Consider the following 24,203-nt stretch of genomic DNA (forward strand, 5'->3'; position numbering starts at 1 on the left):
AAAAGTGAAAAAATATGCTTCAGTCTGAACTCAGGATCTATTACTTCTCTCTGGAGGTAGATAAAATTTTTCATCATGAGTACCTTGGAATTGTCACAGATCATTGTATTAATCATAGTAGCTAAGTCTTTCACAGTTGATTATTATTACAATATTGCTCTTACTGTGTACAATGTTCTTCTAGTTCCATTCACTTCACTTTGCATCAGCATCAGTTCATATAAGTCTTCTCATGTTTTTCTGAAACCATCCCCTTCATCATTTCTTATAGCACAATAGTATTCCATCGTAATCATATATCACAATGTGTTTAACAGTTCCCTAGTTGATGGACATACTCTCAGTTTCAAGTACTTTGCCACCACAAAAAAAACTGTTACAAATATTTTTGTAAATATGGGTCCTTTTCCTTTTTCTTGGATCTTTTTGGGGGACAGAACTAGTAACAGTATTGCTAGGTCAAAGGGTTCACACAGTTTTATAGCTCTTTGGTCATAGTTGCAAATTGGCCAGAACAGCTTACAACTCTACCAATAGTGCCTTAATGTATCTGTTTTTTCCACAACCCCTCTAACATTTGTCCTTTTTCTTTTCTGTTATGTAAGCCAATCTGATAGGTATGAGGTGGTACCTCAGAGTTGTTTAAATTTTCATTTTTCTAATTATTAGTGATTTAGAGCATTTTTTATGTGACTGTCAATTGGGGAATGGCTCTTATTTTTATAAATTTGACTCAGTTCCCTATATATTTAAGAAATTAGGCTTTTTATCAGAGAAACTTGCTGTAAACATTTCCCCCAATTTCCTCCAACCATACTTTTCACCAAAACAGGGTAGAGATTCATATACTATAACTCTATGTTGACTTAACACCGAATTTGGAATCAAAGGATTTGAGGTTCAAACCCTGATGTTTCTGCTTGTAATATTAGACTGAATGATTTCCCAGGTCATTTCTATCTCTAAATATGATACTATGATCTATATGCAAATTGACGTGTATCAGCTCTCGCTGTCAAAGATATATCTATATCTATCTATCTATCTATCTATCTATCTATCTATCTATCTATCTATCTATCTATCTATATCTTCCTTGTAGCATTTGCATCACTTTTTAGGGGTAAATTTGCAAGGCTAATTCCATTTATATTGTTTATTTACAGTAGGGAAGTAGCATGATGTAGCAGAAAGGACACTGGGTTTGAAGTAAAGGATTTTTGGTTCCAATTCCAGCTCTAGAATCCTGGCCTTTCCCCTCATTACTTATATGACCTTGGCCAAGTTGTATAACTTCTCTGGACTCAGTTTCCAATGAGAAGGTTGGACTAGATGTCCACTAAGGTCACTTCCAGCTCTAAAAGTATGATCCTGCTTCTTAGGTACTATAGTTTGGTTATTCTGCTATCAGGTGGATGACATTTTAAGAGCCATAATTTAGAACAATATTTAAAGGACTTAGTGACCTTTCCAATTAGTCTTAATCATTATGAATATATTTTTTTAGGCAATCGAGGTTAAGTGACTTGTCCAGGGTCATACAGCTAATAAGTGTTTGATGTGGAATTTGAACTCAGGTCCTCTTGACTCCAGCGCCAGTACTCTATCCACTGTGCCATCTAGCTGCTCCAACCATTATGAATCTTAATTGTTTTCTATGCCATTTAAAGAGAGAACTTATAATTCATTTTTACCCATATTATTTCAGATGTCAATGCTTACTTATAGCCCCATGACTCTTGGACTTAAAGCACAGATACTTGAACTTAAAAGCTGTGGTGAACAGAAAAGAACATTGGATCTGAAGTCAGAAGAGCTTGTGTTTAATTCTCAACTCTTATACTTTCTAGTTCTCTTACTATAAGTAGGCCATTTAACTTTTCTCTGCCTAAGTTTTCTCATCTATAAAATAAGAGTGAAAATACTTGTGCTTACCTTGGGTTTGATTCACCACTCTGACACATTCTAGATCTATTACTATGAGAAGTTCACTTAAGTTTTCTGAGCTCTAGTTTCCTCATCTGTAAAATGAGGATTTAAAAAATACTTGTTTTACTTTTAACTTTGCAGAATTGTGGGAGTAAAGTACTTTGCAAACCTTTAGACCAGAGTGGTCAAACACGTGGCCCATTGACCACATACAGCCCACAACTCTCTGGAGTACAGCGCAACGCAGATTAAAATATAATTAGGAAATATTTAACAAATTAAAATACAATGACAGATAATTTTACTTTTTAAAACTAAGTCAATATGTGACCTGCAAGGATCCAAACATATAGATTAGTGGCCCCCATTTCTATTTGAGTTTGACACCACTGCTTTAGGTCATTATCAGATCCTTGTTAGTGATCCTTAAAGAAGGATGGAAAACAGGAGGAGTACCACAAGACTAGGCAAATGTTTTAATTTTTAGGGAAGAAAAAAGTCTAATGTAATTTGGTTGATCCCCTGGAAAATTCTAGATTAGACAGCGAAAAAGCTGTTTGGGGAGCGTATAGAAAGGGAAGTCATAATTACAAAACTCATGACCATGGCTCTCTCAAGAATACATCATGCCAGGTTAGCCCCATTTCCTTCTTTGATAGGATTACTAAACCTACTGTATGAGGAAAATGCCATGGATATAGCTTATCTAAATTTTAGCTGAGGCTTTCTGATTGTTTCTCATACTGTTCTTGAGGAGAAGGTAGAGAGATTTAGATTAGGCGGAAATAGAATTAGATGGATTTAAGATGGGTCAGATGACCATTTTCAAAGAGTCATTTATTGTTCAACATCAACATGACAAGAGGTTCTAGTGTTCTAGTCATCTCTGCTTGGCCATGTTCTACTTAACATTTTTATCAGTGAATTGAAAAAAGGCATAGGTAGTGTATATGCCTGTGACACACAGATGGGAGTGATAGCTAACAACAGTGGTTAAAAGAGTCAGGATTTAAAATGATCTTTACAGGCTAGAGCAGTGATATCAAATTCAAATAGAAGCAGGGGCCACTAACCTGTACATAAGGATCCCTGTGGGCCACATTTTAAATTTAGTTTTAAAATGTAATGTTATCTAACTTTAATTATATTTTTATTTATTTTGTTAAATATTTCCCAATTACATTTTAATCTGATTCAGGCTGTACTTGAGTGTTGTGAGCTGTATTTTCAGGCTATGTGTTTGACACCTTTGACCTAGAGCATTGGCCTGAATTTAATAAGATGAAATTTAATAGAGATAAATATGAAGTTTTCTACTTGAGTATAAAAAAAAAATCAGGTCTGCAATATAAGATTGAGGAGGAATGGATAGACTAAAGCTGTTCTGAAAAAGATAGGAGTGTTTTAGTGGACTGGGGATCTCAATATGAGTCAGCAGTGTGTTGTGGCAGCCAAAAAAACTAATATGATCTTGAGCTGAATTAAGAGAGGTAAAGCTTCCAGAAGAGGGGAGATAATAGCAACACAGCACAGCATAACACTATACCCTGCGCTTGCCAAGTCATCATTTGGAACACTTTCAGTTTGGGTGCTGTGCTTAAAGAAAGACTTTGAGAAGTCAGAGAGTGCCCAGAGGAGGGTAATGAGGATGGTAGAGGCCCTTATTACCATGTCATAGGAATGAATAAATGATAAAGCATTTATTAAGTACCTTATATATATATATGTATATATGTATATATATGTGTGTGTATATATGTATATGTGTGTGTATATATGTATATATGTGTGTGTGTGTGTGTACATATATATATATATATATATATATATATATATATGTATATGTATATGTAAATGCTGGGAATACAAATTTTAAAATGAAGCAGTCTTTGCCTTAAGGAGCAAGGAGTCTTTGCCCTTACATGAATAGACAACACATGTAGGGGAGTAGTAGCTAGGTAGGAATATCTTGGTTTGGAAAGTTACAGGGATAGTAAGTAGAACCACAGTGGAATAGACTGACACACCTTTTCCAATAACAATAACGCCATTGACTTGATTATGGTTCTAGAACTGGAGTGTAGCAACAGATACAGTAGAAAGGTAGCCAGCTAGAAGATGGACAGGAAATAAAGTGAGACATGGCTTGAACTGGCTGAAATAAAGTACACTGCAGTGGCATGAGACACTCATGAAACAGGACACTGAGTCCTTAGCATATGAGTTCTGGAGGAGAAAGTCCTCCAAAAGTGTGGTCTCTAGTCCATCTAGCAAGGTGATTGGTGAAAAAACTGGGGGATATAGTGAGCTCCAGATTGGGTCGTGAAGAGTCAGACACGACTGAAAAATGACTCAACACCAGAGGCAGAGTGGACTGCCTTAACAGGTGGTGGTGGGCTCCATCCCCGTAAAGGTGTTCAAGCAAAGGCTGAATGATCACTTGTCAGGTACATTATCCTGAAGTTTCCTAATTGGCCACAGAAGTCCTTCCAGTTTTCATATTCTATGATTCTGAGATATTGAATGTAGCGGGAATGTAAAACTAGCAGTATGGCATAGTAGATACAGTACTGATCTCTTAGTATGAAACACTTGGATTAAAGACCCACTTGTAACACATTGGTTTTATGATCCTGGTGAAAACCAATTAACTTCTCAATGCCCTAGGCCAGGAGTGAGGAAGCTGTAGCCTTGAGGCCACACGTGGCCCTCTAGGTCCTCAAGTGTGGCCCTTTGACTGAATTCACACTTCATAGAATGTTCTGTCAAAGGGCTGCACTTGAGGACCTAGAGGGCTACGTCTGTCCTCGAGGCCACACGTTCCCTACTTCTGCGGGTCTAGGCAATTCTCTAAGATGTAAGTTGTGGAGAAGGTGCCAGATTGCACTGGTTGGGTATCTTCATCTGAGAGAGCTCTGCATCAATGTAAGCACAGGTCTAGTGCTGAAGTCATGTCTGCTGATAATGGGTGTCCCCTAGGGCTCTGTTCTGGGACCCTTCTTTTCTTAACCCTAACCTATCTCATTTGGTGATTTCATCATCTCCAGTGGATTCAGTTATCATTACTATGGATGATGCCCAGATGTACATTTTCAGCCTGAATTTTTCTCCTGAGCTCTAGTCTCAGACTTCTAGGATTATATATGCTATATGCATCTTAAATTCAACATGTCCAAAACAGAACTCAAAGTGTTTCCCTTTCCACCCTTGAATTGTCCTGTTTTGTTTTATTTGGGCTAGGCAGTGGAGTTAAGTGACTTGCCCAGGGTCACACAGCTAGTAAGTGTTATGTGTCTGAGGTCGGATTTGAACTGAGGTCCTGCTGAATCCAGGGCCAGTGCTCTATCCACTGCGCACCTAGCTGTCCTGCCACCCTTGAATTGTCAAGGGTACCACTATCCTCTCAGTCACCCAGACTTGCAAACCTTGGTGTCATCTTTGACTCCTTACCCTCACCCCATATATTCAATAAACTGCTAATTATTATTTCTACCTCTATAACATCTCCTTTTTTTCCCCACTGATAAAGCCACAGTTTTACTTCAGGTCTTTTCACCTCTCAATTAAACTATTATAATAGAACTCTAAATGGTTGCTTGAATGGGAGGTAGGCTGTCCAGCTCCCACTTAATTCTTTCAGCAAAACCTTGAAGTTGGCACCAGATCAAATAATGATCAAGAAATCCAATGAGAGACTACAGTAATATCTTCCACCACAGAAGAGCACAAACAGCCAAAAGGCCACAGCCCAGAGAAAAGAGCTCCCCTCTTCCAGCCAGATTAACTCCATGGCCTCCCAGAGCAACCCAAGACAAGGCATATGTAGCCTGCAAGGCTCTGTGTCCAAGAGCAGCAAGAGCAGAGGACTTCCTTGGGAAGCATTGACTGGAATGACCAGCTCAGTGCTGCAGTATTCATACTGGGACATCCGTGGCCTAGGGCTCTGAAATTTTTAAAACTTTGTCCAGAGCTGATAGAGAAGGTCCTGAAACCTAGTGCTCTGAAGTTCAAAAGGTGTAGAGGACCAAACCAATGTAGTAGAAGAGATCAGTGCAAGAGCACAAGTGACCTGGGATGAGACTAAGCAGAGTCCATCACTACATCCAGAAGTCTAGCAGGGGGCATAACCTAGCCCTGACACAAAGCCCCAATTCAGGAACTAAAGCTGGAGAAGTGAAAAAGTCAAATAAAACACTATCTGGTATTGTATTACAAATTATTGCAAGTTTGACTCCATAACTACAACAAGCAGACATTCAAAGGAAAAATGGATTTTTCAGAAGTACTACATGGATATTTAGAAGAAATGAAGCAAAGAAAAAATAAAGCTCTTCAGGAAAGAATTAAAAGTAGAGTAAGTAGCTTAGAAGAGAAAGGGGCAAACCTTTATCTTAAATGGAATTTCTGAAAACTAAACTAGATCAAGTGGAAATCAGTGACTGTATGAGCCAATAAGAAATATTAGGTCAAAATCAAAAGATTAAAATAATAGAAGAGAATATAAGATATATGATATAAAAACAACAGACCTATAAAATAGGCCAAGGAGAGATATTTTAAGAATCATTGAACTTTATGAAAAACATGATTTTTAAAAAGGCTATACAATATATTTCAAGAAGTCATAATTGAAAACCTTCCAGACATATGAGAGCCTGAGGGCAAAGTAAATATAGAAAGAATAACAAAAATCACGTCCTTCAAGCTGTAGTGACACTGCACAAAAACTGTATTCATAAAGTCCAAGGAAATTTGGTCATACCCCAGAGATTACCTATAAATTACCAAATGGGTTGATGAGGGATAGATTTTGAGAGGTTGGAGAGTACTCCAGCCAACTCCTATAGAGCAAAAGTAGAACTGAGTCATAACCCAAAGGAGAAATAGAGGAAAGTCATCAGCACCACAGATATCTTGGTGCAGAAGACCCTGATGGAGTGAAGTTGCAGGAAAAGGTCAGCTTTCCCCCCAACTTCTCCTCCCTGTGCCTTTCTAACCACAGACACTATAACAGTCTGTTGTTTCATTACCCAAGCTTTTCCAGAAAACTGAATTTTTGCCTCAACCAAAGAGCCTGGGGGTTAATGAGAGATTGACATAAAGTTAGGCAGAGTACTCAACCTTTGACCAAATGTTGAAAATTTTCTTAACTGGTGGCTCAGAGCAATTGTGGCTATACTTATAACTTCATCTCATAATTTCCTAAAGCTGAAGAAAAGGGAAGCATGTGGATCTTGGGGGCCATTCTATCAACTCCTAGGCTTAAAATGAGCTAATTATTTCAGCAGGGTGTTACACATTGACAACTAGCTTGGCATTTTGTGTAGCATGTACTTGTCAAAAAGAATTAGGGCACAAGTTATATTATTATATTTATATAATTATATTTTACATAATAAATATGTTATATATTATATAGAATATAATATGTTAATATATTCTATATAATATATAATTTTATATAAATAAAATAGAAATTAGGGGCACAATCTATGATTGGGAAGGTTTGTTTTTGCATTCTTTGCGAACTTTATCTTCCTTTTTTTGAGCCAAGGCTTAATACACATTTTTCTCCAACCACTTGACCTAACCCAGCCCTGTTTCATAATAACTAAAAGCCTAAACTTGTTTGGCATTACATGCATTTCACATGACAGGACCACTTCTATCTAAACCATTGTCCAAATGGTGCTGTGAATTCATGGATTTTTAACATCCTTTGAACATAGCCTTGAAATGTTCTTTGGTTGGGGAGAAGAGTATAACACCCTGCTGAAATAATTAGTTACTGGTGTCAGTTACCGTGAAGATCTTATGAAACTCCTCGACAGTTGCCTATACTTTGCTCTGTGTGAAAGGTCTTTTGTTCCTACATCTAATGCCCTAGGCACGCAGGTGTAATGCTTTGTTGATTGAATAGATACTGGGGCCTCTAGAGAGGAAGAAAGAACAGGTATCTTATTTCTTCTGGAAGGAGAACTAACTGAATGTACTTTGATCCAACTTTTTTCCAACCCATGTTTATGGTGCAGCTAACTTTGCTGCCCTTCACTGACAGTGGACACACACACACCTACACACCTTTCCAGTTTTCTTAGAACTTACTCTCCTTCACATATTTTTTGATCCAGTTATAATGGCCTCCTTGTTCCTCTAACAAGATGCTCCATCTCTCGGCTCCAGCATTTTTATTGACTCTCCTCCTTACCTAAAATGTCCTTCCTCCTCATCTCTACCTACTGGCTTCCCTGACTGCCTTCAAGTACCAACTAAATTCCCATTTTCTATAGGAAACCTTTCCCAACACTTCTTAATTCTAATACCTTCTCTCTTTTCATTACTTTCTATTTTCCTATATATAGCTTGTTAGCATATATTTGTTTGCTTGTTGTCTCCCTTCTAAATTTTCTCACTATTCTACTCCAGTGTTGACACCATTGTAATTTCGCCCAATTTTCCTCCACAGGCCTACCCTTCTACCTTTATTATACATCACACCCCTTCATATACTCTAAAGTCCAGCCAACTTGGCTGGCTTGTTGTTCTCACCCAAGACACTCCATCTCCCTCTCAATGCCTTTGCAGAAATTGTCCCTCCCACCTGGAATGTATTCCTTTCTCACCCCCATCTCTTAGAATCCCCAGTTTCCTTCAAAGCTCAGCTTAAGTACTATCTCTTGCATGAGGCTTTTTCTATCCTCACTCCCTTCCCAAATATTAGAGTCTCCCTCCAAACAAAATTAGCTTGTATTCTGTTCTTTCCTACATGTCAATGTTGTCTCCCCTAATAGAATGTTAGTTTCTTTGACCAGAGACTATCTCCTTTTCATCTTTGTATTCTCCCCTCCCCCAACACCTAGTGCAATTTTGGTGATACTATAGATGTTTAATGTTGATTCATTGAATATCATACAACTGAGGGTAGTTCTCCATGATTTTCTTATCTTATAGTAGAATTAATTTACCCCCTTTAGACTCCACCTTGTGTGCATTTGAATGTGTCCATGGTTGCATGTGGAACAATTTATAGGAAAGAAAGGAATGCTTCTTCATCTCCCTGAGAGAGACTAGATGGGGTAGCAGACAAAGCTAGCAGCCAGCCAGCTGTATAATCATAGAAGGGTTCACAGTTCCTAACATTTTCTTCAAAATGTTACCTAAGTAATTAAGTAAATTTTCCAACATGACCAATAGTAATCATTGGTCCCCATCCTTTTATAATTGGATTGTTACCTGAATGAAGAGGAATTATTTCTACTTATGTTTTACACACAGCCATTCTCCACACCATTCTGAGTGCTAAGCTTTCTTTTCCTGCTTTCCTAGGAGGCATATCTTTTACAGGGCCCAAAATTCTAGAAAAGCCTGGTAATATTGGCTCTTCTCATGATTTGGTACAGCCTGCCAAACTAATCTACAGGGTACACTGGACATATTTGTGAAGTGTCCCATCCTAATAACGTCACCATTGTGCAATGTGCTTTTAAAATTGTTTTTCTCATTACGGTTTATGATTTTCCCCATTTTTCCCTATCATTTGCCCATGTTAATCCATGTTTATTTCTCCCTCTTTGTGTGTGTGTGTTACACTTGCTGTCTTTGCCTCCATTGTTCCCAGGTTACAGTATAGCCAGGAAATATCCAGTCACTTGGCTGATGAGCATGCACTGATAGCTTCGTATGTGTCACGTCTACAGCATTGTGCACGGTCAGTGTTTGAACAGCAGCTGGGCATACAAAGGGGAGGGAGGTCTTCCTTTTCCTGGGATTGCCAACTGAAAAAGCAAATCACCGCGGCCTTTACTGAGAAACTTTATCAATAATAAACCATGGATCCTTGAGAAAAACCATACCATGCAGTCCCCCATCTGCCTTTCTCCAGACTTTTGTCCTCTTTTCCTCAACTTTGCCTAAAAGGATGACACACAAGTTTTGAGATGCAAAGAGCCAGTTCTACATAATGCCTCCTCATAGTGTTTCCTTTTGTCTCATAGAAGCAATCTATTCCCCTGATTTTTGTCCTTTTATCTATCCCTGAAGCTTCACAAAATTTAGGAGATCTTTCCCATATCTTTAGGAGAAAAAATATGACTTGATCATTGATGGTTGTGACACAAAGAAGTACCTATGATATAGTGGAAAGAGCCCTGCATTTCGAGTCTGCAAACATAGATTGAAATTTCAGCCCTGCTGTTTATTTTCTGTGTGATATTGGGCATGTAATTTCATCTCTCTAAGCCTCAGTTTCCTATTCTGAAAGTATCTATGTTACCTACCTCACAGGGTTGTTGTGAAGAAGTGCTTTTTAAACAATAAATTGCTATGTAAATTTCAACTATTATTATTTTACCCATCTAGGAAATATCCACTGTGAGCTCTGACCCAAACTTTTATGCTTACTGAAAAGAAGATCTCACTATACTCCATGGGGAGGACTGAATCCCTGCTATCCATTGGTCCAATATAATTTCAGAATTCTAGAAGGCTGGCCTGAAGCTGCTGCTTAACTCAGGAAGATTTGTGAAGGTTTTGCCAAGGTCTTTAACTTTGGTGACTAGAGAATATAGGGTGCATGAGCAAGGATCTGCTGGCCAAAAGCCATGTGGGAATTCATCTCTTCTTGAGGTGTGGTGTCCAAGAAACAAGACCAAGAATTCAACATGATACTTTCTAGAAGGCACTCAAGTTACTATGTAGTATTATAAAAAGAGGAAACCCTATGCAATAGAATAGAAAAACTTTCTATCTCCTCCCAAAACAGAATAATGACTATAAGGTTATTGCAAGAGGCTTAATTGTCAGAGAAAAATGCAATTGCACTTAAGGCAAGAAAGTGAACTACTTCATTTTAGAACAAAAGTTGAAACAGAATAGATTTTTTAAACCAATGCTCAGTTAATCAGAAAATTAAATTAACCGGTGTTCCCCTATCAGTTATGATTAATCACTTGGACAATACTGCTGAAACAACTTTAGATTCTGAATGATATCCAAAGACAAATGAGTTCAACATTAACCAAGTCCTGTTACTGGAACAGGAAGAATCTAGAAAGAGTGAAGACAAATCACAAAAAGGCCAACTTTTTTATGCCCTGGATCCTCTTCTTGCTGTTTTCTCAACATATGCTATCTACATCTCTCATCTCAATATATTGGGCATGTACAAAGATTGTTTTGAAACATAATTATTTTTCCCTCTTCGAGGTCTTTAAACTTTGCTTTTAAGAATATTTCTTATTGACTTTTAGTCTTTTCTTCAACAGGGACTTCTGCCATCACTTTATATTAGCAATTATCATAAACTGCCATCAGGTGGTGGTAGTGCCTTGGTCCTGGCAACTCACAAAACAAAACAAAAATATAAATGGTTCTCTCCTTTTCCTTCCTATCAGAGGGGAAAAGTAGGGAGGGCATTCTTGCATTTTTCTTTGGCAGTTAATTATCTTGTAATAACCTTGTAGTCATTATTCTGAACCTTGGTTAGTGTACTGTACTGTACGTGACTATTGTACCATGGGTATGGGATCTGTAGGACCCTGAGCTGAATTGGATTGACCCCAGTATGTACCCTCATAGGCCCTTTTTTAATGGAGTCCCTAATCAAGGTGTATTTTCTTGTGATTTGCATCTTTTGTCTGCAAGTAGATTTTTGCAAAAGATTTTTCCAGTTAATCAAGCCCAAAGGGATGTCAAAGAGCTCTATAGTAACCTCTTCTGATGAACTAGTAAGAAAGGAGTCCGAGCTATCATTATTGTTCATTTCTAAGGCTGATGTAAAAAGACCCTTATCCAAAAGCCATTTTTAAGCTCCAAGTTGTGTGACAAGCACTTTGCTAAGTGCTATACAAAGATAATTCCATAGACATAGTCCTTAATAGTCTAATACAATACTTATATGGATGAAACAATGGGGATCATAATATGATTGAAGCAACTTTGCTTAACACTTTAATAGGAAGGCCTTTTGGGTAAATTTTGGGGAATTGATTGAATAGAAACAAAAATAAAATTTTAAACGTATTTCTGGGAAGAATACATTAAACAAATTCACATTAAGGTATTAATGACTCATTAAAGTTGGAGGAGAGGGTACTTGTGGCATAGAGAACTAAGATTCAAAGAGAAAAAGGAAGTTAAAAAGAGAAAACAAGGAATATCTAACTTCACTTTTTGACCAGGAAGTGCTCTATATAATGCGAGAGTTAAATGTCAGTTTTAAAACAGTTGAGATTCAAAAGGTGACCCTGAAAAATTCATTAGCTTGAGGTAAATTATTACTTTTTCTCAATACTTATTTTATTTATGATGTTTTAGTTTCTCCTTGGTTTCTGTGTTTTCAGAGCTCACTTATTTTGGGGCTTTGATGCCCTCCTTATTTCTCAACATCTTGATAAAATGTCTCTTCAGTTTTTACAAGTGGTAGGTCTTTTCTCTGTAAAATGACATAAACTTGCAGCTCCACCACTGATTGCCGCAGCAAAATGGGTAAGTGAGAAGGAACCAAAGCACTTTTTAAATGGGACCTAAATACTCAGCCTGCTACCCCTATAAGTCCTTTTTGACTCAGAGGACTGATAATACCTGTGACTTGAACATTCTTTTTAAAATTACCATCCTGATTTTAGAAGGATTTCCCTTTTCCCTTCTATAGAAAAATGCCCCAATTTTCCAAGAATAAAGAAAAGGTGAGGCATAATTAATGGGTATCTATTGTCTTTTTGTCTCTTTGGCAGTGTCCTGGACAGCCCCAGCCGACTAGATGAAGAACACAGACTTATTGCCCGTTATGCTGCCCGGCTAGCTGCAGAGGCAGGAAATGTAGTAAGTGAATGGAGGAGAACTGTTAAGTAGTACATGCCCATTTTAGGTTGCCTCTATCCTCTTTCCTTCTCCCTTTTCTAAGTTTTTGTTTTCTAAGGAATGAGGAGACTGACAAAGCTCAAATTGGAAATGAGTTCCTGCTTTCCCCAAACAACAATGAGTTTCTCTTAAGAGTACCAGAGTATATGTATACTTGATAGCTTCAAAGACTTTTTAATAGCTTATATTATGAGGGGGGGAAAAAGGTCTTGTAGTCATTGGCCGAAGTGGAAGATATGTAGAATATGTATTTTATTATATATATATATATATATAGTAATGATGATGATTTCAACATCTAACTTTCAAAGTTAACCTGGAAAGATAAATGAGAGTAATTATTTTGTTGTAACATAAACACTTAGGAATTCAACATCCACTCTTTGAAATGCTAATGCTCCTCACATATTTGATTTTGAAATCATAAAAGTAAACTTATTAGTAAAAAAGAAACAATAAAACAGAATATCGAGAACTCCAGGACAGGAAACAGGAGAGAGTTGGTGGTTAATGAGTTAAATCTAAAGCCCTCGTATAGTCATACTTCTTCTGGTTTCGTTATAGAAAGTAAATGAGAGCACAGAAGACATTTGGCTTTGATAGAAAGAATACACTCTTTTCTGCCAACAAGGTACAGATGTATTAACTATATGATTCATGGGCATGAACCTTCCAGGGCTTGGTCTTATGCTACTCTGAGAGGCATAGTGAAAAGAATGCTTGACTTGAGCTCTGTCTTTGCTTTTCACTACTTGTGTATCAGCAGGTCTTTTCTCTTAGCGGGCAGCTAACACATGTTTGTTGGCTAGAAAGGAACTGGAGAACTTCTTTAATTTACTAAACCAACATTTCTATAGCTAATACAAGTGCTTTACAGAGTCCAGTTGCTTGACTTTCTCAAATTCTTCTTTAACAATAATTAAATCCTTAAAGGTCTAAGCAATGAGTAGCCTCCTGTGGATTCAATTTCCTCTTTTTTAGATTTTTAAAAATTTAACAAACACCAAATAAAACAAATACAGCTATATTATATAGTAGAACAGAAAAAGAAAATTATATGTGAAATTGGAAGTCTATTATGTACAATTTGATTTTCTTTTTGAATATATAATAATTTCAGTTTGTAACTTTTAAAGCTGTCCTGCTTAACTGTGGTCCTTTCAGACTTCCTTTTGTTCTCTTTTGTACATTTTAAAAAAATCATCAAAAAAGCCTCTTTACCTCCTTTATTTTTTCCTTTTTTGGAGAGCTACCCTATCCCCACAGGGTGAAAAAACAAAGACTTATGTGACAAATGTGCATAACATAACAAAACAAATCCTCGCATTAGACATGTCTGAAAACATATCTTATTCTCCAACTTGAGTCTTTTACGAGATGAGTACCATACTTCATCATCAGTCCTCTGGAACTGTGGTTGGTTGTTGCATTGATGAGAGTTCCTAGGTCTTTTTCAGTTGTGTATCTTTACCACAACACTCATTATAATATAAATGGTTCTCCTGGTTCTGTTCACTTCGCACAAGTCTTCCTAGTTTTCTGTAAAGCCATCCTTTTTGTCATTTCTTATGGCACAAGTATTCTACTATATTCAGATACCATTTGTTCAGTCATTCCCAAACTGATAGTTTCCACTTCTCTGCCACTACTCTGCTATAAATAGTTTTATACAAATGAGTCCCTTTCCTCTTTCTCTGATCTCTTTGGAATAAACGCCTACTTAATTGTATAATTGGGTCAAAATGTATGTACAGTAGTAAATTTTTGGTCATGGTTCCAAATTGCAGTACATCAACAGTACATTTAATGTGTGTATTTTCAGATAGACCTTCCAACAATTGTCATTTTCTTTCTTTTTGTCGGCTTTACTGATCTGATGGGCATGAAGTGAAACCTCAAAGTTGTTTTAATTTGGATTTCTCTAATCATTTGTTATTTGGAGCTTTTTTGGTTTTGTTTTGTTTTTTTGATGAGGCAAATGGAGTTAAGTGACTTGCCCAAGGTCACACAGCTAGTAAGTGTTATGTGTCTGAAGCTGGATTTGAATTCAGGTCCTCCTGACTCCAGGGCTGGTTTTCTATCCACTGCACTACCTAGCTGCCCCGATTTGGAGCATTTTTATATGATTGTTTCTATCTTGCATTTCTTTCTTTGAAAACTCCCTGTTCATATTTTTTCACCATTTATCTATTATGGAATGGCTTTTGTTTTATAAATTTGAATCAGTTCTGTATATTTTTTGGATATAAAACCTTTATCAGAAAAACTTAAAAGTTTTAAAGTTTTCCCCCAGTTAACTGTTTGCCTTATAATTTGAACTACATTGATTTTATTTGTGCAAAAACTTTTTAATTTTGTGTAACCAAAATTGTTCATTTTATCATCTGTGATTGTCTGTCCTTTATTTGATTTGATTATGAACTCTTTCCATCTCCATACTTGTGTCTACTTTAGTTTCATTGTAACCAGTTCTCCTTCCTGGGTAGTAGACGTGGACAGGAATATATGTATGTGAATGTGTGTGTGTGTGTGTGTGTATTCATACATATATATACCTACACACATATATACATATATACACACATATGTGTATATATACACACATCTATATGTACATGTGTGTATAGAAATTATAGCTATATATGGAGAATTATATGTCTATGCATGTGCACATGTGCACACATACACACACACACCTCAGTTCCTCTACCTTGGTAATTTCTTCAGGCTGCTATCATTTGAATAAAGAGATTATTCAAGAAATGTATTGCTTGCTTAAAAGAATTGACACTGTTTAAGAAAATATAAGACAAGGGCGTAGGCTACATGTGACCCTTACTGAATACCTATGTTATACTTGGGACATTGGTGTAAATGGTCCACTGAGGCAGCATAGTATATGGCACACTGGACCTGGAGAAAGGAAAACCTGAGTTAAGTTCTAGCCTCGAACACTTATTAACTTTGTGACCCTGGCCAAATCAGTCTCAGTTTCCTTAATTGTAAAATAGACCTACCTTCCAGCGTTGTTGTAAGGATCAAATGAGATATTTGTAAAGTGCTTAGCATAGTGCCTGGCACATGGTAAGTGCTTAATAACTACATGTCGATCCTTTCTTAAACTTACACAAAGAATATCTATCTATCTGTGGTAATTAACCAGTGATAAAGACATGTTATATCTGAGTTATCCACCAAGTGGCACTGTACACAAACTACCAACCAAATGGTTTCTTTCATCAGTGTCCCTTTGGTGCACATGTGCTTAGAAGCCTCTCATGTCACTAAATGTTGTAGCTCCAGGCAACTATATAGTTAAACTCCATACTGGCTGGGTTCTACACGTATACTAGAGGATAATTAAATACAGAATGTATTGAGCTTTAATAGCTTAAAATGGCATGAAGAGTTTTGGGGGACACCTTGTATTGCTCAGAATTTTTTTTTAAAATAAAACAACCTAAGGCTCCATCTAATCCTACATCTATAACCTTCCTTTCTGAATAACCTCTCACATTCATAGAATGCAGACCCTCAGTTTACTATGGCCACCTAATTTATTGGAGATTGTAGAAAGTAGAAAAATGGACCCTCTTCTTGATAATAGTGTGTTGTAATCATGATAAACCTCCCCCAAACCACAAAACTTATTGCAAGTATGACAAGTACCACCTTCACAAAAACTATACAGTACAAGTAATGCCAAATATGCTTGGAAAAAAGGGTACTATGACCAGAAGCACAGTCCCTCTCATGGTTAGATAAAGCCAATTTCCCAGCCCCACCCCCAAAAAAAGGCCAAGACCATCAAGAAGATTGAACTGAGGTTTGAATGTGTTGAACCCAACTTCTGGTTTTTGAGAATGCTGGCCATTAAATGATGGAGGCAGTTAGAACTGGGAGGAGACTAGAAGAGAAAAACCAAATGATCTAGTTCTAAGCTTCATCTTTTTAAAATTTTCATAATAAAAACAATTAAAATGTTGACTCTATAATATTCATGCTTTTTGACCTCGTATTTGCTGTTTTGGTATGAAAAAGTCTTGAGTAAACCAAGTCATGTTGTATAAAGCTTTTCCAATGTGGAAAAAACTAGTAGATGCTAAAAGATGTGGCTGAGTATGTAACTTTGATCAGATACTGAGTCATATATGAATATGGTTCACACAGATAAGTTCTAATGAATCTTCTATCAAAATCCTTTGTTATTCAGAAAGCTTAGCTCCTCCTCTGAGGGGAATTACTTAATAGTGACTGAAATGCCTGGTAGAGGATCATTAAAAAGATGGACTGCTAAATGAGAGAACTTCTGATGTTGTTAATTCTGTGATAAGAGGTGACGGGAATGAGAGCTGATGAAAAAAAAAGATGATTTGTTATAGGGAAGACTTGCATGGAAGTCACTGACCCTATAGTATTGTTGTATTTTAAATAGCAATTATTTCTTTTATCATACCCATAACCAATCTGTAAGCTCTATGAAGGCAGGATAGTATCTGTCTTAAACTTTCTATCTTTCTCCATGCCTGGCATGTTGCTCTTCACATAGGAGATGATTTACAAATGTTTGACTTAAACTCATAAAAAAAAATCAACCAAGTGTTCATGTCCAGTCTGTCTATACAACCATCCCCAGGAAGTTCTTCCATAACTGTAGATCATGGAAAGGAATGAATGGTGTCTTTGAGGACCTGGGACTTAGCTCTGGGTCTAAACTCTTATTAAGAGGAGACACAAGGGAGGAAGAAAGCTATCTATTGCCTACAATCATACCCACTTTTCCTCTGTCCTTAAAACACCGTCATTTGATCATACCATCTATTCAAGCTATAGCCTATTCCTCTTCATTCACAGTCAAATTCCTATAAAAGACTGTCTAAGATTATTTCTTCCATATTTTTCTCCTCTCACTTCTTTATCACCTTGCAATGTGGTTTCCAACTTCATCACTCAACTGAAACTGTTCTATCCAAAGTAATCTGCAGTCTCTTTAGTTGCCAGTTCTTATGACCTTTTCTCAATCTTCATCCTGTTTGACTTTTCTTTAGGACTTTAACATTATTGGCCATGCTCTCTCTTCTCTTGATTACTCTTTTCTCTCTAGGCTTTGGTGACACCATTTTCTTGTATTTCTTCCTACCCATCTGATGTCCCTTTTCTGTATAATCATCTATACCCCACCCCTTAATTGTATGTAGGTTTATCCCATGGCATTATACTGGCCCCCTTACCTTCTCTCTCTACATTTTCTCTCTTGGTGACCTCATCAGCTACTGTGGGTTTATTTTTCATTGTTACGCAGATGACCAGATGACTCTTAGCTATGTATCTGGAGCCCTAAGTTCACTCATGAGCTTTGGTCCCAAATTGCCCACCACTTGTTAGACATTTCAAACTGGATGTCCTATAGATGTTTCAAAGTCAACATATTCATTTTTCTTTTTCTTTTTAAATTTTTTATATATATATTTTGTTTCCCCCCAATTACATGTTAAAACAATTTTTTAATATTTTTAAAAAGTTTTGAGTTCCGAATTCTACCCCTTCCTCTGTTTCTTCCTCTGTCCCCTCTCTGAGACAGTAAGCAATTAGATATAGGTTGTACGTGTGCAATTATGTAAAACATTTGCACGTTAGTCATTTTATACAAGAAGACTTGAAAGAAAGTGAAAAATAGCATACTTCAGTCTGTATTCGAACAATATCTGTTCTTTCTCTGGAGGTGGATAGTATGCTTCATCATTAGTCCTTTGGGATTGTTTTGGATCATTATATTGCTGAGAATAAATGTCATTCACAGTTCTTCATCAAATAATATCCCTGTTACTGTGTACTACGTTCTCCTGGTTTTCACTTCACTATGCATCAGTTTTTCCAGAAAGTGTACATATTTATAACAGAAGTCCTACCTACCCAAACCCACCCTTTTTCTAAACTTGTCTTGTTTCAATCAAGGCCGTAATTGTTCTTGTAGTTGCTGAGGTTCCATCTTATTTTCCCTCATTCCATATAGCTAACATCTTGCCAAATATTGTCAATTCTGCTTCCATAGCATTTCTCACAGCTATTTGCTTCCCTCTACCCACATGGCTGCCATCTTAATTCGGACCTCAGTCACCTCAGACCTGAACGGTTGCAGTAGCAACAGTTGGAACATATGTCCCATCCCCTCCCCTTTGCCTCTTAGAATTTTTAGTTTACTTTAAAGCTTAGCTCAATCCCAGGTCGAGGAGAAAATATTACAAGCTGCCAGAAAGAAACAATTCAAGTACTGTGGAAACACAATCAGGATAACACAAGATTTAGCAGCTTGTACATTAAAGGACCAAAGGGCATGGAATATAATATTCAGGAGGGCAAAGGAGATAGGATTACAACCAAGAATCACCTACCCAGCAAAACTGAGTATAATCCTTCAGGGGAAAAAATGGTCATTCAGTGAAATAGAGGACTTTCAAACATTCTTGATGAAAAGACCAGAGCTGAATAGAAAATTTGACTTTCAAATACAAGACTCAAGTGGAACATGAAGAGGTAAACAGGAAAGAGAGATCATAAGAGACTTATTAAGGTTGAACTGTTTACATTCCTGCATGGAAAGATGATATTTATAACTCATGAGACCTTTGTCAGTATTAGGGTAGTTGGAAGAAAAAAATTATATGTATGTATAGGTAGATAGATAGATAGATAGGTAGATAGAGGGCACAGGGTGAGTTGAAGATTAAGGGGTCATATCCAGAGAATAAAATTAAGGGATGAGAGAGGATTATATTTGGGGAAGAAGAAAGGGAGAGGTAGAATGGGGTAAATTATCTCACAAAAAAAAACAGAAAAGAAAATGCTCTTACAGTGAGAGGGAAATGGGGGAAGGTGAGAGGGAATGAGTGAATCTTATTCTCATAGGATTTGGCTTATTGGGTAAGGAAATATGTCTTACCCTATGGGAAAATAGGGGGACAAGAGAACAGGGGGAGGATAGAGAGGAGGGCAGATTGGGAAAGGGGGTAATCAGAAGCAAATACTTCTGAAGAGGGACAGGGTCAAAAGAAGGAATAGAATAAATGGGAGGGCAGGATAGTATTAAGGGAAACAGAGTTAGTTTTTCACAACATGTCTACTATGGACGTGTTTTGCATAACTGCACAGGTATAACCTATTTTGAGTTGCTTGTCTTTTCAATGAGGGTAGGTGGGGAGGGAGGAAGGGAGAAGATTTGAAACCTAAAGTTTTAAAAACATATGTTTAAAAAAAATGTTTGCACATGCTACTGGGAAATAAGCAATACAGCAAATGGGGTACAGAAGTCTGTCCTGCCCTACATGAAAATAGAAGGGGAAGGGGATAAGAGAAGGGGGAAGAGATAGAAGAGAGGGCAGACTAGGGGAAGGGATATGCAGAATGCATGCCATCTTGGGGTGGGGGGAGGGGTGAGATGGAGTGAAAATTTGGAACTCAAAATCTTGTGGAAGTAAATATTGAAAACTGAAAATAAATAAATTTATTAAAAAAATTAAATTTAAATGAATAAAATAAAATAAAATAAAGCTTAGCTCTAATACTCCTTCTTTCATCAGGTGTTTCTTGATTCTTCTACCCCTATATTGATCTGTAGCTTCTAATACCTTCTCAATTGCTCTGTATGTGTTTAGTCTTATGGATATATTTTGTAGCTATCTCTCTCTCTAGAGTCGAAACTTGAGGGTAAAGACAGTTTTGTTTTTCTTTGTATTCTCAGCACCTGTCACTGTGCCTGCCACATAATAAGCCCTTAATAAATATTTGCTTTATTGATCAAGCTCACCACCTAATAAAGATTTTCAAAATCTGTGAGTTCCTGGCCACTGTTTCCTCCTTGCCTTTGTACTCTGGTCCTTGTTTGTCCAGCTCAACATACTGATTTCAGTACTGACTTGGACTTCTCTAAGGTAAAGGTGTGGGACTACTGTTGTTGGCAACTCAGGAGTCTGATCAAACCAAGTCAGGTCAATGAGCATTTATTAAGCACCTGTTATGTGCCACATTGTATTAACCTTTGGGGATGCAACAGTCTAATGGGAGAGACAACATCCAAATAACTGTGTACAAACTGTGTGTGTGTGTGTGTGTGTGTGTAAATATGTATATACTTGTTGATCTGACTTGATTTGATCACACTCCTGAGTTGCCAACAACAGTAGCCCTGTATTATGTGTGTATGTGTGTGTGTATACAGGATAAATTAGAGATAATAAAAAGAGGGAAGGTGGTATTAAAGTGGCTCAGGAAAGACTTCTTGTAAAAGGTGAGATTTTTGCTAGGATTTGGAGGAATCCAGGGAATGCTGAAATGAAGAAGAAGAGAATTCCAGGCATAGGTCACAGCCAGTGAAAATACCCAGAATAAGAAGATATTGTGTCAGTGTGTTGTCTGAGGGAGACAGCATGAACACCAGTATCACTGGATTATGTACTTGGAGATGAGCAAGGGGAAAAAAGAATGGGAAAGTAGGGGACCAAGTTATGAAGGGCTTTAAAAGCCAAACAGAGGATTTTGTATTTGATTCTAGGGATAATTGAGAGCCACTGGAGTCTACTGAAGTGTGTGTGTGTGTGTGTGTGTGTGTGTGTGTGTGTGTGTGTGAGAGAGAGAGAGAGAGAGAGAGAGAGAGAGAGAGAGAGAGAGAGAGAGAGAGAGAACTTTGTTGTTAAGGAAGATCCATTTTTACACCTGAATAATAAAAGATGGACAAATGAGAAGAGACTTGAGTCAGGGAGCCCAACTATCCGGCTATTATAGTAGTCCAGGTATGAGGTGATGAAGGTCTGCACCAGGGTGGTAGCACTATAAAAGGAGAGAAGGAGTATATATGAGAAGTATTATCCACATTTAGCAAGTGAGACCTGGATAAGATCCAGCAAAGAAGACTGAAAAGGGGCACTCCAACAGGTAGGAAGAGAACAAGGAGAAAGCAGTGTCACAAAAACCTAGAGAGAAGAGAGTATCAGGGAGAAGAGGGTTGAGAAGATTTGGCAGCTAAGGATTATTGGTAACTTGGAAAGAGCAATTTTAGTTGAGTGATGGAGTCAGAAGCCAGATTTCAGACTTAAGAAGAGAGTAAGAGAAATGGAAGTAAAGACACCAGTTGTAAACAGCCTTCTCGGAATTTAGCCACAAAAGGGAGAAGAAATATAGGGTGACAGTTTGTGGGGTTGGGTGGATCAAGTGAGGGGTTTTTGAGGATAAGTGAGACATGGGTGTGTTTGTAGATAGGGAAGCAGCCTGGGGAGAGATTGAAGATTAATGAGTGAATGGGGTTGATTCAGGGGCAAATGTGCTGGAAAACATAGGATGGAATGGGATCATTTGTGCAAGTAAAGGGTTTACTTTGACCAGGAGAAGGACTTCATCTTTGACAGAGTTAAAGAAGATATCAGTAACAAAACTCTTCAGGCAAGGAGCCCTAGGCTACCTGCCACCCACAGTGGCAGACAGGAAATATCTCTCAATGACAAAGGAAAAGGAAGTAGGGCACCCTGAAAGTATCTACCTGCACACAGATCTTGTCATTTTACAGTGTCTCACCAATGTCGGCATTCTATGAGAACTTCTAGGGGGTCCTTCCAGTCCCTAGAGGGGTGAAATACTTGTGTAGAAATACTTGATGCTGGTATGTTTACCTAAAGACCACAGGTCCTATTATTTCTCAATGCTTTTTTTATAAACCCAACAAGCAGATGTTTTCTAAACTCTGTGATACAGCCTTCATTATTACTCCTTACAAATGCACAGATTTAGAAAAGCCAAAAGAAAAGCTAATTCATAGGAAACTGCAGAAAGTTGCTAAGGAGAGGATACATCTTAATTATGTTTTAGAGTAGACTTCTGATGCTGTTCCAGTTACTCTTTAGTCCCTAGGAACAATTATACAACATTATTTGAATGCAGGTACTTCTGACAAAATGTAGATGATTTTTAAGCTGTCTTCACAGGTAAAGGAATTACCCAGTGCATATTCCATTCTTAGGAAACAATGTTGATTGACAGAGTAGCCTGGAAATCCCTAACCAATTCATCATGTTTTTCATTAGTGAGTTATGTGGCAGAGTGAGGGTTAACAGTCTTTAAGGTGGACTGAGTGCCCACTGGCAGACTTAAAACAAGCCTTAAGTAAAATATAGGTGGCATATAACAACTCACATTTGTGTAATGGTTTAGAGTTATAAGGTGAATTACCAGTGTCATCTAATTTGATCTTCAAAACAGCTCTATGAAGTAAGTCATACTAATTTTATTATTCCCATTTTACAAATGAAAAAAGAAAATCATTTTCTCTTAGGCAACCCAGAGAATAAGCATGAACTCAAGTTTAGTAACTTACCTATGGTCACATCACTGCAGAGCCCAGATATGTACCCCAGGTTTTCTTAGTCCAGTGTTCTTTCTTCTCAAAAATAAAGATTGGTAGTTTTAAATTTTCTCATGTTACATCCTAGAAAAAATATTTTTGTGTTGTATCCTTTGCCAGTTGTTTCTGATTTGTTTTCTCTTTTAACACTTGCTCATTTCTATACCAAGAAAAATTATGTTTTACTTGGCAGGTAGGTAGTTCAGCTGATAGAGTACTAGACTTGGTGTCAGAAAGGAAGACCTGTGCTCAAATTGTGCCTCAAACAATGAGTCATTTAACCTCTCGTAGCCTCAGTTTCCTCATTTGTAAAATGGAAATAGCACCATTTACCTCAGAGGGTTGTTGTGATGATCAAATTAACTAAAATACATAAAGCATTTTGCAAACTTTAAAGCTATACAAATGCTAGATGTCATTTTTTTATTTTTATTTTTTACATTTTAAGTTCTGAGCTGACTTCATAGGACCTATGAAGGAAGATACTATCCACCTCCACAGAAAGAACTGATAAATAGAAATATGAAAAGTATGGTTTCACATAAACACACACACACACACACACACACACATAACTGTGTCAAGTGGTATCCTTCTCTAGTATGGGGTGGGAAGGGAAGGAGATAGCTTGTAGTTGATTTGAGTATTTATAATACTCAGAATAACTTAATCATTCACAGTTATTCTTAGAACAATATTACTGTTACTGTATACAACATTCTCTTGGTTCTGCGTATTTCACTCTTCATTGTTTTATACAAGTCTTTGCATGTTTTTCTAAAATCAACCTGTTCATCATTTCTTATATCACAGTAGTATGCTATCACAACTATATACCACAAGTTGTTTAGCAATTCCTCAATTAATGGGTATCCCCTCAATTTCCAGTTCTTTGCCACCACCAAGAGAGCTGCTATAAACATTTTAGAAAATATAGGTTCTTTTCCTTCTTTCCTGATCTCCTTGGGAAATAGACCTAATAGTGTTATTGCTGAGTCAGAGGGGATACACAGTTTAATAACTCTTT

General features: G+C 37.2%; 1 protein-coding gene across 12 annotated transcripts in view; it reads left to right on the forward strand.

The window, feature by feature from the left end:
- DTNB (dystrobrevin beta) overlaps positions 1-24,203 on the forward strand; it is a 307,191-nt gene that overhangs the window by 181,506 nt on the left and 101,482 nt on the right. For all 12 annotated transcript variants that reach the window (XR_002323946.2, XR_002323947.2, XR_002323948.2 and 9 more), the window contains 2 exons: positions 9,548-9,637; positions 12,663-12,750. Coding sequence is in view for 9 of the 12 variants with exons in the window: in XM_020983941.2 (XP_020839600.1) it covers positions 9,548-9,637; positions 12,663-12,750 (178 nt within the window). In the remaining 3 variants the exon portion in view is untranslated. The remainder of the gene's footprint in view (positions 1-9,547; positions 9,638-12,662; positions 12,751-24,203) is intronic.

This window comes from Phascolarctos cinereus, unplaced genomic scaffold (genome assembly GCF_003287225.1).
Source record: "Phascolarctos cinereus isolate Bilbo 61053 unplaced genomic scaffold, phaCin_HiC Scaffold_2;HRSCAF=192, whole genome shotgun sequence".
Lineage (NCBI taxonomy): Eukaryota > Metazoa > Chordata > Mammalia > Diprotodontia > Phascolarctidae > Phascolarctos > Phascolarctos cinereus.